The 18,138-nt window shown below is 49.1% G+C and overlaps 1 protein-coding gene across 1 annotated transcript; it reads right to left on the bottom strand.

Annotated features, from left to right (window-relative positions):
• Window positions 1–483: 483 nt before the first annotated feature.
• LOC135575087 (centrosomal protein of 192 kDa-like) lies at window positions 484–16,933 on the bottom strand. Its single transcript, XM_065027258.1, has 9 exons — window positions 16,730–16,933; window positions 16,440–16,566; window positions 14,559–14,664; window positions 7,912–8,131; window positions 5,415–5,587; window positions 4,163–4,282; window positions 2,564–2,679; window positions 685–810; window positions 484–574 (listed from the first exon to the last, which is right to left on the bottom strand). Exons 3-8 carry the CDS (start codon window positions 14,607–14,609, stop codon window positions 723–725), a joined length of 768 nt encoding a protein of 255 aa, XP_064883330.1. The 5' UTR covers window positions 14,610–14,664; window positions 16,440–16,566; window positions 16,730–16,933; the 3' UTR covers window positions 484–574; window positions 685–722.
• Between the last annotated feature and the right edge of the window lie 1,205 nt (window positions 16,934–18,138).

Below are 18,138 nucleotides of genomic sequence, written 5' to 3' on the forward strand. Positions count from 1 at the left end.
CCAGACGCTCTCAGGCCCAGAGCCTGACCAACACAGTGACCTGCTGTCCAGACGCTCTCAGACCCAGAGCCTGACCAACACAGTGACCTGGTGTCCAGACGCTCTCAGACCCAGAGCCTGACCAACACAGTGACCTGCTGTCCAGACGCTCTCAGACCCAGAGCCTGACCAACACAGTGACCTGCTGTCCAGACGCTCTCAGACCCAGAGCCTGACCAACACAGTGACCTGCTGTCCAGACGCTCTCAGACCCAGAGCCTGACCAACACAGTGACCTGCTGTCCAGACGCTCTAGACCGACCCCTCTGAGTTTCCACAGCATTAGGAGCAGGAAGTCACACTCAGGGTTACACAAACAGGACCAATCACAGCCTTTCAGTACATCATAGCCTGGTCCCAGATGTAGTTGTGCAGTCTTGGTCAACTTCTATGGTCATGGTATAGCTCTGTGGCCAGGCTAACCAGGACACTGATTACAGAAGAGGAATGACAGTCACCAAGCGGCGTGGACTCACCTTAGGGAATATTTGGAATGCTTGATGTGGAAGGGCTCTTTAGGGGTTAGGAACATCAGCTGCAACATCAGACAAGCTCAACATCAAATCCATGCAATGCAAAGCATTCTGGGTAGTTATCACATCAATCACAGTTCATGCAATTATTCTGTGTGTGTGTGTTGCTCACCGCATGTGTTTCCAAGGAGTTGTTTCTCATGTTGACCTTCAGTGTGCTGGTCTCCCTACCCTGGTAGGGGGGAATGAGTAGTGGTCCTGGGGGGCGTATACCCCCCTACACAGAGCCTCCTCCTGACTGGAACACACAACATCATCCACACATTTAACATCGACCTGAACCTTCCTCCTCCATGGGGCTTTGAGCTTCCTGAACATCGACCTGAACCTTCCTCCTCCATGGGGCTTTGAGCTTCCTGAACATCTACCTGAACCTTCCTCCTCCATGGGGCTTTGAGCTCCCTGACCATCTACTTGAACCTTCCTCCTCCTTGGGGCTCTGAGCTTCCTGAACCTTCCTCCTCCATGGGGCTCTGAGCTTCCTGAACCTTCCTCCTCCATGGGGCTCTGAGCCTCCTGAATCTTCCTCCTCCATGGGGCTCTGAGCTTCCTGAACCTTCCTCCTCCATGGGGCTCTGAGCTCCCTGACCATCTACCTGAACCTTCCTCCTCCATGGGGCTCTGAGCTCCCTGACCGTCTACCTGAACCTTCCTCCTCCATGGGGCTCTGAGCTTCCTGACCATCTACCTGAACCTTCCTCCTCCTTGGGGCTCTGAGCTTCCTGAACCTTCCTCCTCCTTGGGGCTCTGAGCTTCCTGAACCTTCCTCCTCCTTGGGGCTCTGAGCTTCCTGAACCTTCCTCCTCCATGGGGCTCTGAGCTTCCTGAACCTTCCTCCTCCATGGGCTTCTGAGCTTCTTGAACCTTCCTCCTCCATGGTGCTCTAAGAGACCTGACTGCCAGCTGACTGACTAACTAACTGGTTAACTAGCTGGCTAACTAGTGCTCCCTGTTTTGTGATTCATCCTTCACTGTGCTCTGGACTGTGGAGGGTCGACCTTGTTTTTCTAGTCATCACTAGTGAGACCTGACTGCCAGTCATCACTAGTGAGACCTGACTGCCAGTCATCACTAGTGAGACCTGACTGCCAGTCATCACTAGTGAGACCTGACTGCCAGTCATCACTAGTGAGACCTGACTGCCAGTCATCACTAGTGAGACCTGACTGCCAGTCATCACTAGTGAGACCTGACTGCCAGTCATCACTAGTGAGACCTGACTGCCAGTCATCACTAGTGAGACCTGACTGCCAGTCATCACTAGTGAGACCTGACTGCCAGTCATCACTAGTGAGACCTGACTGCCAGTCATCACTAGTGAGACCTGACTGCCAGTCATCACTAGTGAGACCTGACTGCCAGTCCTTACTAGTGAGACCTGACTGCCAGTCCTTACCCAGTCATCACTAGTGAGACCTGACTGCCAGTCCTTACCCAGTCATCACTAGTGAGACCTGACTGCCAGTCATCACTAGTGAGACCTGACTGCCAGTCCTTACCCAGTCATCACTAGTGAGACCTGACTGCCAGTCATCACTAGTGAGACCTGACTGCCAGTCATCACTAGTGAGACCTGACTGCCAGTCATCACTAGTGAGACCTGACTGCCAGTCATCACTAGTGAGACCTGACTGCCAGTCCTTACCCAGTCATCACTAGTGAGACCTGACTGCCAGTCATCACTAGTGAGACCTGACTGCCAGTCCTTACCCAGTCATCACTAGTGAGACCTGACTGCCAGTCATCACTAGTGAGACCTGACTGCCAGTCCTTACCCAGTCATCACTAGTGAGACCTGACTGCCAGTCCTTACCCAGTCATCACTAGTGAGACCTGACTGCCAGTCCTTACCCAGTCATCACTAGTGAGACCTGACTGCCAGTCCTTACCCAGGCATCACTAGTGGAACCTGACTGCCAGCCCTTACCCAGGCATCACTAGTGGGACCTGACTGCCAGTCATCACTAGTGAGACCTGACTGCCATCCTTACCCAGTCATGCCCCCATCAGCAACCGGGTCAGGTCTTCTCCTGGTCTTAAAGGCTTCAGTCTTCACCAGAGAACAGTCTGCTTCCTGAGGAGCCACCGCTGGACCAACCTTCACACCCTGAAACACACCATCATCATCATCATCATGGCCACCCTCCACGCCATATCCAGAAGGGTCATATTCATTATTCAAGACAGTCTCCTGGCAGTATAATGATGTCTCCTGGCAGTATAATGGTGTCCTATAACAGTCTCCTGGCAGTATAATGGTGTCCTATAACAGTCTCCTGGCAGTATAATGGTGTCCTATAACAGTCTCCTGGCAGTATAATGGTGTCCTATAACAGTCTCCTGGCAGTATAATGGTGTCCTATAACAGTCTCCTGGCAGTATAATGGTGTCCTATAACAGTCTCCTGGCAGTATAATGGTGTCCTATAACAGTCTCCTGGTAGTATAATGGTGTCCTATAACAGTCTCCTGGCAGTATAATGATGTCTCCTGGCAGTATAATGATGTCCTATATCAGTCTCCTGGCAGTATAATGATGTCCTATAACAGTCTCCTGGCAGTATAATGATGTCCTATAACAGTCTCCTGGCAGTATAATGATGTCTCCTGGCAGTATAATGATGTCTCCTGGCAGTATAATGATGTCCTATAACAGTCTCCTGGCAGTATAATGGTGTCCTATAACAGTCTCCTGGCAGTATAATGATGTCCTATAACAGTCTCCTGGTAGTATAATGATGTCCTATATCAGTCTCCTGGCAGTATAATGATGTCCTATAACAGTCTCCTGGCAGTATAATGATGTCCTATAACAGTCTCCTGGCAGTATAATGATGTCTCCTGGCAGTATAATGATGTCCTATAACAGTCTCCTGGCAGTATAATGGTGTCCTATAACAGTCTCCTGGCAGTATAATGATGTCTCCTGGCAGTATAATGGTGTCCTATAACAGTCTCCTGGCAGTATAATGATGTCCTATAACAGTCTCCTGGCAGTATAATGATGTCCTATAACAGTCTCCTGGCAGTATAATGATGTCCTATAACAGTCTCCTGGCAGTATAATGATGTCTCCTGGCAGTATAATGATGTCTCCTGGCAGTATAATGATGTCCTATAACAGTCTCCTGGTAGTATAATGATGTCCTATATCAGTCTCCTGGCAGTATAATGATGTCCTATAACAGTCTCCTGGCAGTATAATGATGTCCTATAACAGTCTCCTGGCAGTATAATGATGTCCTATAACAGTCTCCTGGCAGTATAATGATGTCCTATATCAGTCTCCTGGCAGTATAATGATGTCCTATAACAGTCTCCTGGCAGTATAATGATGTCCTATAACAGTGTCCTGGCAGTATAATGATGTCTCCTGGCAGTATAATGATGTCCTATAACAGTCTCCTGGCAGTATAATGGTGTCCTATAACAGTCTCCTGGCAGTATAATGGTGTCCTATAACAGTCTCCTGGCAGTATAATGGTGTCCTATAACAGTCTCCTGGCAGTATAATGATGTCTCCTGGCAGTATAGTGATGTCCTATATCAGTCTCCTGGCAGTATAATGATGTCCTATATCAGTCTACCCACAATGCCACAGAGCTGGAAGCGTATCCTGGTCTTGTGCTGAGGCTCAGCCACTGGGTGACACTCCAGGTCCCAGAACTGAGCATAGTCCCCTCGGTCCCTGGGCAGGAAGGTGATGGGCACCTGGAGGAGAGGAGGAGACACCAACGGGAGGAGAGGAGGAGACACCAACGGGAGGAGATCAACAGGAGGAGAGGAGTTCTGGGGACCAGGGGTGTGACTGGGTAAAGCTGGGTGGTCAGTAACCCCCCCCTAATAAAGATATGTTCTGGAGACCAGGGGTGTGACTGGGTAAAGCTGGGTGGTCAGTAACCCCCCCCTAATAAAGATATGTTCTGGAGACCAGGGGTGTGACTGGGTGGTCAGTAACCCCCCCTAATAAAGATATGTTCTGGGGACCAGAGGTGTGACTGGGTAAAGCTGGGTGGTCAGTAACCCCCCCCTAATAAAGATATGTTCTGGGGACCAGGGGTGTGACTGGGTAAAGCTGGGTGGTCAGTAACCCCCTAATAAAGATATGTTCTGGGGACCAGGGGTGTGACTGGGTAAAGCTGGGTGGTCAGTAACCCCCTAATAAAGATATGTTCTGGGGACCAGGGTGTGACTGGGTAAGCTGGGTGGTCAGTAACCCCCTAATAAAGATATGTTCTGGGGACCAGGGTGTGACTGGGTAAAGCTGGGTGGTCAGTAACCCCCTAATAAAGATATGTTCTGGGGACCAGGGGTGTGACTGGGTAAAGCTGGGTGGTCAGTAACCCCCCTAATAAAGATATGTTCTGGGGACCAGGGGTGTGACTGGGTAAAGCTGGGTGGTCAGTAACCCCCCCCCTAATAAAGATATGTTCTGGGACCAGGGGTGTGACTGGGTAAAGCTGGGTGGTCAGTAATCCCCCTAATAAAGATATGTTCTGGGGACCAGGGGTGTGACTGGGTAAAGCTGGGTGGTCAGTAACCCCCCTAATAAATATATGTTCTGGGGACCAGGGGTGTGACTGGGTAAAGCTGGGTGGTCAGTAACCCCCCTAATAAAGATATGTTCTGGGGACCAGGGGTGTGACTGGGTAAAGCTGGGTGGTCAGTAACCCCCCTAATAAAGATATGTTCTGGGGACCAGGGGTGTGAATGGGTAAAGCTGGGTGGTCAGTAACCCCCCTAATAAAGATATGTTCTGGGGACCAGGGGTGTGACCGGGTAAAGCTGGGTGGTCAGTAACCCTAATAAAGCCATAGGTAGGGGTAGAGATGGAGTAAATCACCTGCATCTTGTGGTATGCTCCCAGGGTTCCAGAGACTCGGGGACATCTGAAGGCTGTGTAGGTGGCCCGGTACACATCCCCACTGCTGTCCACCCCCTTTACATAGGGAGGGGCGAAGGAAGACAGGTACCACCTCACCTGCTCTCCTCTGTTCTCCACCTCCACAGAGGACTCTGACGAAGGAAGAGACGGCTTTAGATCAAAACACTGGAAACAAGAAACATTCTTCAAGAACATACAGAGCATTTTGGTATTATCTAGAGGGGAAATAGGGCTATTGACTGGCAACTGCAAACTCCAGAGGTTATAGATATGTCCCAACGCTGAGATTATAGATGTGTCCCAACACTGAGTCAGAGATTATAGATGTGTCCCAATGCTGAGATTATAGATATATCCCAACACTGAGTCAGAGATTATAGATATGTCCCAACGCTGAGTCAGAGATTACAGATGTGTCCCAATGCTGAGATTACAGATGTGTCCCAACGCTGAGATTATAGATATGTCCCAACACTGAGATTATAGATATGTCCCAACACTGAGATTATAGATATATCCCAACACTGAGTCAGAGATTATAGATATGTCCCAACGCTGAGATTATAGATATGTCCCAACGCTGAGATTATAGATATGTCCCAACACTGAGATTATAGATATATCCCAACACTGAGTCAGAGATTATAGATATATCCCAACACTGAGTCAGAGATTATAGATATGTCCCAACACTGAGTCAGAGATTACAGATGTGTCCCAATGCTGAGATTATAGATATGTCCCAACGCTGAGATTATAGATATGTCCCAACGTTGAGTCAGAGATTATAGATGTGTCCCAATGCTGAGATTATAGACATGTCCCAACACTGAGATTATAGATATGTCCCAACGCTGAGATTATAGATATGTCCCAACGCTGAGATTATAGATATGTCCCAACGCTGAGATTATAGATATGTCCCAATGCTGAGATTATAGATATGTCCCAATGCTGAGATTATAGATATGTCCCAATGCTGAGATTATAGATATGTCCCAATGCTGAGATTATAGATATGTCCCAATGCTGAGATTATAGATATGTCCCAATGCTGAGTCAGAGATTATAGATATGTCCCAATGCTGAGATTATAGATATGTCCCAACACTGAGTCAGAGATTATAGATATGTCCCAATGCTGAGATTATAGATATGTCCCAACGCTGAGATTATAGATATGTCCCAACACTGAGTCAGAGATTATAGATATGTCCCAATGCTGAGATTATAGATATGTCCCAACACTGAGTCAGAGATTATAGATGTGTCCCAATGCTGAGATTATAGATATGTCCCAACACTGAGTCAGAGATTATAGATATGTCCCAATGCTGAGATTATAGATATGTCCCAACACTGAGTCAGAGATTATAGATATGTCCCAATGCTGAGATTATAGATATGTCCCAACGCTGAGATTATAGATATGTCCCAACGCTGAGATTATAGATATGTCCCAACACTGAGTCAGAGATTATAGATGTGTCCCAATGCTGAGATTATAGATATGTCCCAATGCTGAGATTATAGATATGTCCCAACACTGAGTCAGAGATTATAGATGTGTCCCAATGCTGAGATTATAGATATGTCCCAATGCTGAGATTATAGATATGTCCCAACACTGAGTCAGAGATTATAGATATGTCCCAAAGCAGAGATTATAGATATGTCCCAATGCTGAGATTATAGATATGTCCCAACGCTGAGATTATAGATATGTCCCAACGCTGAGATTATAGATATGTCCCAACACTGAGATTATAGATATGTCCCAATGCTGAGATTATAGATATGTCCCAATGCTGAGATTATAGATATGTCCCAATGCTGAGATTATAGATATGTCCCAACGCTGAGATTATAGATATGTCCCAACGCTGAGATTATAGATATGTCCCAACACTGAGTCAGAGATTATAGATGTGTCCCAATGCTGAGATTATAGATATGTCCCAATGCTGAGATTATAGATATGTCCCAACACTGAGTCAGAGATTATAGATGTGTCCCAATGCTGAGATTATAGATATGTCCCAACACTGAGTCAGAGATTATAGATATGTCCCAAAGCAGAGATTATAGATATGTCCCAATGCTGAGATTATAGATATGTCCCAACGCTGAGATTATAGATATGTCCCAACGCTGAGATTATAGATATGTCCCAACACTGAGATTATAGATATGTCCCAATGCTGAGATTATAGATATGTCCCAATGCTGAGATTATAGATATGTCCCAATGCTGAGATTATAGATATGTCCCAATGCTGAGATTATAGATATGTCCCAACGCTGAGATTATAGATATGTCCCAACACTGAGATTATAGTTATGTCCCAATGCTGAGATTATAGATATGTCCCAATGCTGAGATTATAGATATGTGCCAACGCTGAGATTATATGTCCCAATGCTGAGTAACGCTGGGAGTCAGAGTGTCTCCTACCTGAGGTTTCTCCTGAGGGCGTGGCAGGAAACACGATGGTACGGTTACTGATCTCTACCGTGGCTGGAGCGGTCCTGGTCAGGGGGGGTTGGCCTGCAGGGGGCAGCATGGAGGTGGGCATGGGGCTAGCAGTCTGAGGAGGAAGGGGGGCTAGGCTCCGGTCTGCTGGGGCCGTTGATACATCCAGAGCCAGGTCCTGACGGATCTGGACTTTGATGAACTGGACAGCAGGAGGAGAGAAAATAACATCATTAAGGGGGAGGGCCACCATATCAAGACATTGGGGGGGGGGGGGGGGGGCACCACATCAAGACATTGGGGGGCACCACATCAAGACATTGAGGGGGCCACCACATCAAGACATTGAGGGGGGGGGGGGGCCACCACATCAAGACATTGAGGGGGGGGCACCACATCAAGACATTGGGAGGGGGGGGAACCACATCAAGACATTGAGGGGGCACCACATCAAGACATTGAGGGGGAACCACATCAAGACATTGGGGGGGAACCACATCAAGACATTGAGGGGGGCCACCACATCAAGACATTGAGGGGGGGGCACCACATCAAGACATTGAGGGGGGAACCACATCAAGACATTGAGGGGGCACCACATCAAGACATTGAGGGGGAGGCACCACATCAAGACATTGAGGGGGGTACCACATCAAGACATTGAGGGGGCACCACATCAAGACATTGAGGAAGGGGGCACCACATCAAGACATTGAGGGGGGCACCACATCAAGACATTGAGGGGGGGGCACCACATCAAGACATTGAGGGGGCACCACATCAAGACATTGAGGGGGGCACCACATCAAGACATTGAGGGGGGGGACCACATCAAGACATTGAGGGGGCACCACATCAAGACATTGAGGGGGGGGGGCACATCAAGACATTGAGGGGGGCACCACATCAAGACATTGAGGGGGACCCACATCAAGACATTGAGGGGGGCACCACATCAAGACATTGAGGGGGGGGTACCACATCAAGACATTGAGGGGGGGCACCACATCAAGACATTGAGGGGGTGGCACCACATCAAGACATTGAGGGGGGGGCACCACATCAAGACATTGAGGGGGAGGGGAGCACCACATCAAGACATTGAGGGGGGGGACATTGAGGGGGGGGCACCACATCAAGACATTGAGGGGGCCACCACATCAAGACATTGGGGGCACCAAATCAAGACATTGGGGGGCACCACATCAAGACATTGGGGGCACCACATCAAGACATTGGGGGGACCACATCAAGACATTGGGGGGGCACCACATCAAGACGGGGGCACCACATCAAGACATTGGGGGGCACCACATCAAGACATTGGGGGGCACCACATCAAGACGGGGGGCACCACATCAAGTCATTGGGGGGGAGGGGCACCACATCAAGACATTGAGGGGGCACCACATCAAGACATTGGGGGGTGGCACCACATCAAGACATTGGGGGGCACCACATCAAGTCATTGGGGGGAGGGGCACCACATCAAGACATTGAGGGGGCACCACATCAAGACATTGGGGGTGGCACCACATCAAGACATTGGGGGGACCACATCAAGACATTGAGGGGGGGCACCACATCAAGACATTGAGGGGGGGTGGCACATCAAGACATTGAGGGGGGCACCACATCAAGACATTGAGGGGGACCACATCAAGACATTGAGGGGGCACCACATCAAGACATTGGGGGGCACCACATCAAGACATTGAGGGGGGGCACCACATCAAGACATTGAGGGGGGCACCACATCAAGACATTGAGGGGGCACCAAATCAAGACATTGGGGGGCACCACATCAAGACATTGGGGGGCACCACATCAAGACATTGGGGGGGACCACATCAAGACATTGGGGGGCACCACATCAAGACGGGGGCACCACATCAAGACATTGGGGGCACCACATCAAGACATTGGGGGGCACCACATCAAGACGGGGGGGGGGCACCACCACATCAAGACGGGGGGCACCACCACATCAAGTCATTGGGGGGAGGGGCACCACCACATCAAGACATTGAGGGGGGCACCACATCAAGACATTGGGGGGGTGGCACCACATCAAGACATTGGGGGAGGGGCACCACATCAAGACATTGAGGGGGCACCACATCAAGACATTGGGGGGTGGCACCACATCAAGACATTGGGGGCACCACATCAAGACGGGGGGCACCACATCAAGACATTGGGGGGCACCACATCAAGACTTGGGGGCACCACATCAAGACTTGGGGGGGCACCACATCAAGACATTGGGGGCACCACATCAAGACATTGGGGGCACCACATCAAGACATTGGGGGTGGCACCACATCAAGACATTGGGGGTGGCACCACATCAAGACGGGGGGACACCACATCAAGACATTGGGGGGGCACCACATCAAGACGGGGGGGCCACCACATCAAGACATTGAGGGGGGCACCACATCAAGACATTGAGGGGGGCACCACATCAAGACATTGGGGGCACCACATCAAGACATTGAGGGGGGAACCACATCAAGACATTGAGGGGGGCGGCACCACATCAAGACATTGAGGAAGGGGGGCCACATCAAGACATTGAGGGGGGGCACCACATCAAGACATTGAGGAAGGGGGGCACCACATCAAGACATTGAGGGGGGACACCACATCAAGACATTGAGGAAGGGGGCACCACATCAAGACATTGAGGGGGCACCACATCAAGACATTGAGGGGGGCACCACATCAAGACATTGAGGGGGCACCACATCAAGACATTGAGGAAGGGGGCACCACATCAAGACATTGAGGAAGGGGGCACCACATCAAGACATTGAGGGGGGCACCCCATCAAGACATTGAGGAAGGGGGTGGCACCACATCAAGACATTGAGGAAGGGGGGGCACCACATCAAGACATTGAGGGGGGCACCACATCAAGACATTGAGGGGGCACCACATCAAGACATTGAGGGGGGCACCACATCAAGACATTGAGGGGGAGGCACCACATCAAGACATTGAGGGGGAGGCACCACATCAAGACATTGAGGAAGGGGGCACCACATCAAGACATTGAGGAAGGGGGGAACCACATCAAGACATTGAGGAAGGGGGTGGCACCACATCAAGACATTGAGGGGGTGACCACATCAAGACATTGAGGGGGTGGCACCACATCAAGACATTGGGGGGGGACCACATCAAGACATTGAGGGGGGCACCACATCAAGACATTGAGGGGGGGGGTGGCACATCAAGACATTGAGGGGGGGGCACCACATCAAGACATTGAGGGGGGGACCACATCAAGACATTGAGGGGGGCACCACATCAAGACATTGGGGGGGGCACCACATCAAGACATTGAGGGGGCACCACATCAAGACATTGAGGGGGGCACCACATCAAGACATTGAGGGGGCACCAAATCAAGACATTGAGGGGGCACCAAATCAAGACATTGGGGGGCACCACATCAAGACATTGGGGGGCACCACATCAAGACATTGGGGGACCACATCAAGACATTGGGGGGCACCACATCAAGACGGGGGGCACCACATCAAGACGGGGGGCACCACATCAAGACATTGGGGGCACCACATCAAGACGGGGGGCACCACCACATCAAGACGGGGGGCACCACCACATCAAGTCATTGGGGGAGGGGCACCACATCAAGACATTGAGGGGGGCACCACATCAAGACATTGGGGGGGTGGCACCACATCAAGACATTGGGGGAGGGGCACCACATCAAGACATTGAGGGGGGCACCACATCAAGACATTGGGGGGGGTGGCACCACATCAAGACATTGGGGGGCACCACATCAAGACGGGGGGCACCACATCAAGACATTGGGGGGCACCACATCAAGACTTGGGGGCACCACATCAAGACGGGGGGCACCACATCAAGACATTGGGGGCACCACATCAAGACATTGGGGGTGGCACCACATCAAGACATTGGGGGTGGCACCACATCAAGACGGGGACACCACATCAAGACATTGGGGGCACCACATCAAGACGGGGGCCACCACATCAAGACATTGAGGGGGCACCACATCAAGACATTGAGGGGGGCACCACATCAAGACATTGGGGGCACCACATCAAGACATTGAGGGGGGAACCACATCAAGACATTGAGGGGGCGGCACCACATCAAGACATTGAGGAAGGGGGGCCCACATCAAGACATTGAGGGGGGGCACCACATCAAGACATTGAGGAAGGGGGCACCACATCAAGACATTGAGGGGGCACCACATCAAGACATTGAGGGGGGGGGCACCACATCAAGACATTGAGGGGGCACCACATCAAGACATTGAGGAAGAGGGGGCACCACATCAAGACATTGAGGAAGGGGGGGCACCACATCAAGACATTGAGGAAGGGGGCACCCCATCAAGACATTGAGGAAGGGGGCACCACATCAAGACATTGAGGAAGGGGGGCACCACATCAAGACATTGAGGAAGGGGGGCACCACATCAAGACATTGAGGGGGGCACCACATCAAGACATTGAGGGGGGGCACCACATCAAGACATTGAGGGGGGGCACCACATCAAGACATTGAGGGGGGCACCACATCAAGACATTGAGGGGGAGGCACCACATCAAGACATTGAGGGGGGAGGCACCACATCAAGACATTGAGGAAGGGGGGCACCACATCAAGACATTGAGGAAGGGGGCACCACATCAAGACATTGAGGAAGGGGGTGGCACCACATCAAGACATTGAGGGGGTGACCACATCAAGACATTGAGGGGGCACCACATCAAGACATTGAGGGGGGCACCACATCAAGACATTGAGGGGGGGACGACATCAAGACATTGAGGGGGACACCACATCAAGACATTGAGGGGGACCACATCAAGACATTGAGGGGGAGGGGGCTCCACATCAAGACATTTGGGGGCACCACATCAAGACATTGAGGGGGACCACATCAAGACATTGAGGGGGCACCACATCAAGACATTGAGGGGGACCACATCAAGACATTGAGGGGGGGACCACATCAAGACATTGAGGGGGACCACATCAAGACATTGAGGGGGGACCACATCAAGACATTGAGGGGGGGGACCACATCAAGACATTGAGGGGGACCACATCAAGACATTGAGGGGGGGACCACATCAAGACATTGGGGGGGACCACATCAAGACATTGAGGGGGCACCACATCAAGACATTGGGGGGGACGACACACCACATCAAGACATTTGGGGGGGGACCACATCAAGACATTGAGGAAGGGGGGGACCACATCAAGACATTGGGGGGGACCACATCAAGACATTGGGGGGGACCACATCAAGACATTGGGGGGCACCACATCAAGACATTGAGGGGCACCACATCAAGACATTGAGGAAGGGGGACCACATCAAGACATTGAGGGGGGACCACATCAAGACATTGAGGGGGGCACCACATCAAGACATTGAGGAAGGGGGGGACCACATCAAGACATTGGGGGGGGAGGCACCACATCAAGACATTGGGGGACCACATCAAGACATTGGGGGCACCACATCAAGACATTGAGGGGGAACCACATCAAGACATTGAGGGGGAACCACATCAAGACATTGAGGAAGGGGGGCACCACATCAAGACATTGAGGAAGGGGGCACCACATCAAGACATTGAGGAAGGGGGGACCACATCAAGACATTGAGGGGGACCACATCAAGACATTGAGGAAGGGGGTGACCACATCAAGACATTGAGGGGGAGGCTCCACATCAAGACATTGAGGAAGGGGGGACCACATCAAGACATTGAGGGGGGGACCACATCAAGACATTGAGGGGGGCTCCACATCAAGACATTGAGGGGGACCACATCAAGACATTGAGGGGGACCACATCAAGACATTGGGGGGGACCACATCAAGACATTGGGGGCACCACATCAAGACATTGGGGGGGACCACATCAAGACATTGAGGGGGGGCACCACATCAAGACATTGAGGGGGGCTCCACATCAAGACATTGAGGGGGGCTCCACATCAAGACATTGAGGGGGGCACCACATCAAGACATTGAGGGGGGGCACCACATCAAGACATTGAGGAGGGGCACCACATCAAGACATTGAGGGGGGCTCCACATCAAGACATTGAGGGGGGACATTGGGGGGCACCACATCAAGACATTGGGGGAACCACATCAAGACATGGGGGAACCACATCAAGACATTGGGGGAACCACATCAAGACATTGGGGGGAGGGGCACCACATCAAGACATTGGGGGGAGGGGCACCACATCAAGACATTGGGGGGGTGGAACCACATCAAGACATTGGGGGAGGGGCACCACATCAAGACATTGGGGGGGGGGCACCACATCAAGACATTGAGGGGGGGGGCACCACATCAAGACATTGAGGGGCTCCACATCAAGACATTGAGGGGCCCCACCACATCAAGACATTGAGGGGCCCCACCACATCAAGACGGGGGGGGGCACGTCAAGACATTGAGGGGCCCACATCATCAAGACATTGAGGGGCCCACATCATCAAGACATTGAGGGGCCCCACCACATCAAGACATTGAGGGGCCCCACCACATCAAGACATTGAGGGGCCCACATCATCATCACTACCTTCTGTTGATTGTCACACTGGACATAGATTTGGCCGCTCCATGGAAACATGGATGTCCTGGTTGCTAGGGACGGATTAGGACTGATGAGGATCTGGAGGTGGCACCTGGGAACAAAAAACTACGGTGAAACACCCCTAGTACTATAGTCACCTGGTACTATAGTCACCTGGTACTATAGTCACCTGGTAAACACCCCTAGTAATATAGTCACCTGGTAATATAGTCACCTGGTAAAACACCCCTAGTACTATAGTCACCTGGTACTATCATCACCTGATAAAACACCCCTAGTACTATAGTCACCTGGTAAAACACCCCTAGTAATATAGTAACCTGGTAAAACACCCCTAGTACTATAGTCACCTGGTTAAACACCCCTAGTAATATAGTCACCTGGTAAAACACCCCTAGTAATATAGTCACCTGGTAATATAGTCACCTGGTAATATAGTCACCTGGTTAAACACCCCTAGTAATATAGTCACCTGGTAAAACACCCCTAGTACTATAGTCACCTGGTAAAACACCCCTAGTAATATAGTCACCTGGTAAAACACCCCTAGTAATATAGTCACCTGGTAAAACACCCCTAGTAATATAGTCACCTGGTAATATAGTCACCTGGTAATATAGTCACCTGGTAAAACACCCCTAGTACTATAGTCACCTGGTAAAACACCCCTAGTAATATAGTCACCTGGTAATATAGTCACCTGGTAATATAGTCACCTGGTAAAACACCCCTAGTACTATAGTCACCTGGTAAAACACCCCTAGTAATATAGTCACCTGGTAAAACACCCCTAGTACTATAGTCACCTGGTAAAACTCCCCTAGTACTATAGTCACCTGGTAAAACACCCCTAGGAATATAGTCACCTGGTAAAACACCCCTAGTAATATAGTAACCTGGTAAAACACCCCTAGTAATATAGTCACCTGGTAATATAGTCACCTGGTAATATAGTCACCTGGTAATATAGTCACCTGGTATAACACCCCTAGTAATATAGTCACCTGGTAAAACACCCCTAGTAATATAGTCACCTGGTAATATAGTCACCTAGTACTATAGTCACCTGGTAATATAGTCACCTGGTAATATAGTCACCTGGTAATATAGTCACCTGGTAAAACACCCCTAGTACTATAGTCACCTGGTAAAACACCCCTAGTAATATAGTCACCTGGTATAACACCCCTAGGAATATAGTCACCTGGTAAAACACCCCTAGTAATATAGTAACCTGGTAAAACACCCCTAGTAATATAGTCACCTGGTAATATAGTCACCTGGTATAACACCCCTAGTAATATAGTCACCTGGTAATATAGTCACCTAGTACTATAGTCACCTGGTAATATAGTCACCTGGTAATATAGTCACCTGGTAATATAGTCACCTGGTAATATAGTCACCTGGTAAAACACACCTAGTACTATAGTCACCTGGTAAAACACCCCTAGTAATATAGTCACCTGGTAAAACACCCCTAGTAATATAGTCACCTGGTAAAACACCCCTAGTAATATAGTCACCTGGTAAAACACCCCTAGTACTATAGTCACCTGGTAAAACACCCCTAGTAATATGTGTGTGTGTGTGTGTGTGTGTGTGTGTGTGTGCATACTGTGGTTCTATGACTCCATGTTGAGGGGTAACAGTGAGACAGTGGGCTGGCCAGGACAACACAAAGCTGTGTGTGTGTGTGTGTGTGTGTGTGTGTGTGTGTGTGTGTGTGTGTGTGTGTATACATACTGTGGTTCTATGACTCCATGTTGAGGGGTAACAGTGAGACAGTGGGCTGGCCAGGACAACTCAAAGCTGTGTGTGTGTGTGTGTGTGTGTGTGTGTGTGTGTGTGTGTGTGTATACATACCGTGGTTCTATAACTCCATGTTGAGGGGTAACAGTGAGACAGTGGGCTGGCCAGGACAACTCAAAGCTCAGCTCTCTGGATGATGAGTGGTTCTGGATCAGGACATGTCTGGTGTTGGAGGCTCCGTCTGGACAACATACATTATAAACCAAAGGAAAGGGTTTAATTATATTCTATTAAAAACTTTAAAAAAAACGTTTTATGAACAGAAAATGTTCTGTCCTGAGAGACCTTGCTCAGGCTGCAAAGAGCACAGAGTTAGTCTCAAACAGTGAGGTGATAATACTGACTGATAGTGGGAGAGGTGAGGACCAGCTGTTCAGGCTGGAGGCTCCAGGAGTCCCTGTGGTCCCCTGGTTCTGTCCCAGAGGGCTCTGTCCCTGTCCCAGAGGGCTCTGTCCTGGGTAACGCGGGGCCTTGAGGACCCTTCACAGGCAGTACATCCAGAGACACGTTGCTGATGTGACGGTCTGAGTTCCCAAAACCACTACAACATGATAAGACAACATTATATAACCATTAACACCATAATGTTAGTATAACACCCCTACAACAACATTATATAACCATTAACACCCCTACTACAACATTATATAACCATTAACACCCCTACTACAACATTATATAACCATTAACACCACCTACTACAACATTATATAACCATTAACACCCCTACAACATTATATAACCATTAACACCACTACTACATTATATAACCATTAACACCCCTACTACAACATTATATAACCATTAACACCCCTACTACAACATTATATAACCATTAACACCCCTACTACAACATTATATAACCATTAACACCCCTACTACAACATTATATAACCATTAACACCCCTACTACAACATTATATAACCATTAACACCACTACAACATTATATAACCATTAACACCCCTACTACAACATTATATAACCATCAACACCCCTACTACAACATTATATAACCATTAACACCCTAACAACAACATTATATAACCATTAACACCACCACTACAACATTATATAACCATTAACACCCCTACTACAACATTATATAACCATTAACACCCCTACTACAACATTATATAACCATTAACACCCCTACTACAACATTATATAACCATCAACACCCCTACTACAACATTATATAACCATTAACACCCCTACTACAACATTATATAACCATTAACACCCCTACAACATTATATAACCATTAACACCCCTACTACAACATTATATAACCATTAACACCCCTACTACAACATTATATAACCATTAACACCCCTACTACAACATTATATAACCATTAACACCCCTACTACAACATTATATAACCATTAACACCCCTACTACAACATTATATAACCATTAACACCCCTACTACAACATTATATAACCATTAACACCACTACAACATTATATAACCATTAACACCCCTACTACAACATTATATAACCATTAACACCCCTACTACATTATATAACCATTAACACCCCTACTACAACATTATATAACCATTAACACCCCTACTACATTATATAACCATTAACACCCCTACAACATTATATAACCATTAACACCCCTACTACATTATATAACCATTAACACCCCTACTACAACATTATATAACCATTAACACCCCTACTACAACATTATATAACCATTAACACCCCTACTACAACATTATATAACCATTAACACCC

This window comes from Oncorhynchus nerka, linkage group LG14 (genome assembly GCF_034236695.1).
Source record: "Oncorhynchus nerka isolate Pitt River linkage group LG14, Oner_Uvic_2.0, whole genome shotgun sequence".
NCBI lineage: Eukaryota > Metazoa > Chordata > Actinopteri > Salmoniformes > Salmonidae > Oncorhynchus > Oncorhynchus nerka.

Excerpts from the sequence above, each read along its gene's own strand:
- LOC135575087 (XM_065027258.1), bottom strand. The coding sequence starts at position 14,609 with ATGTTTCCATGGAGCGGCCAAATCTATGTCCAGTGTGACAATCAACAG. Across the intron at positions 5,588-7,911 it reads GCCCTCAGGAGAAACCTCAG|AGTCCTCTGTGGAGGTGGAG; the intron begins GTAGGAGACACT and ends TTCCTTCGTCAG. Across the intron at positions 2,680-4,162 it reads GCTTCCAGCTCTGTGGCATT|GGTGTGAAGGTTGGTCCAGC; the intron begins GTGGGTAGACTG and ends GGTGTGTTTCAG.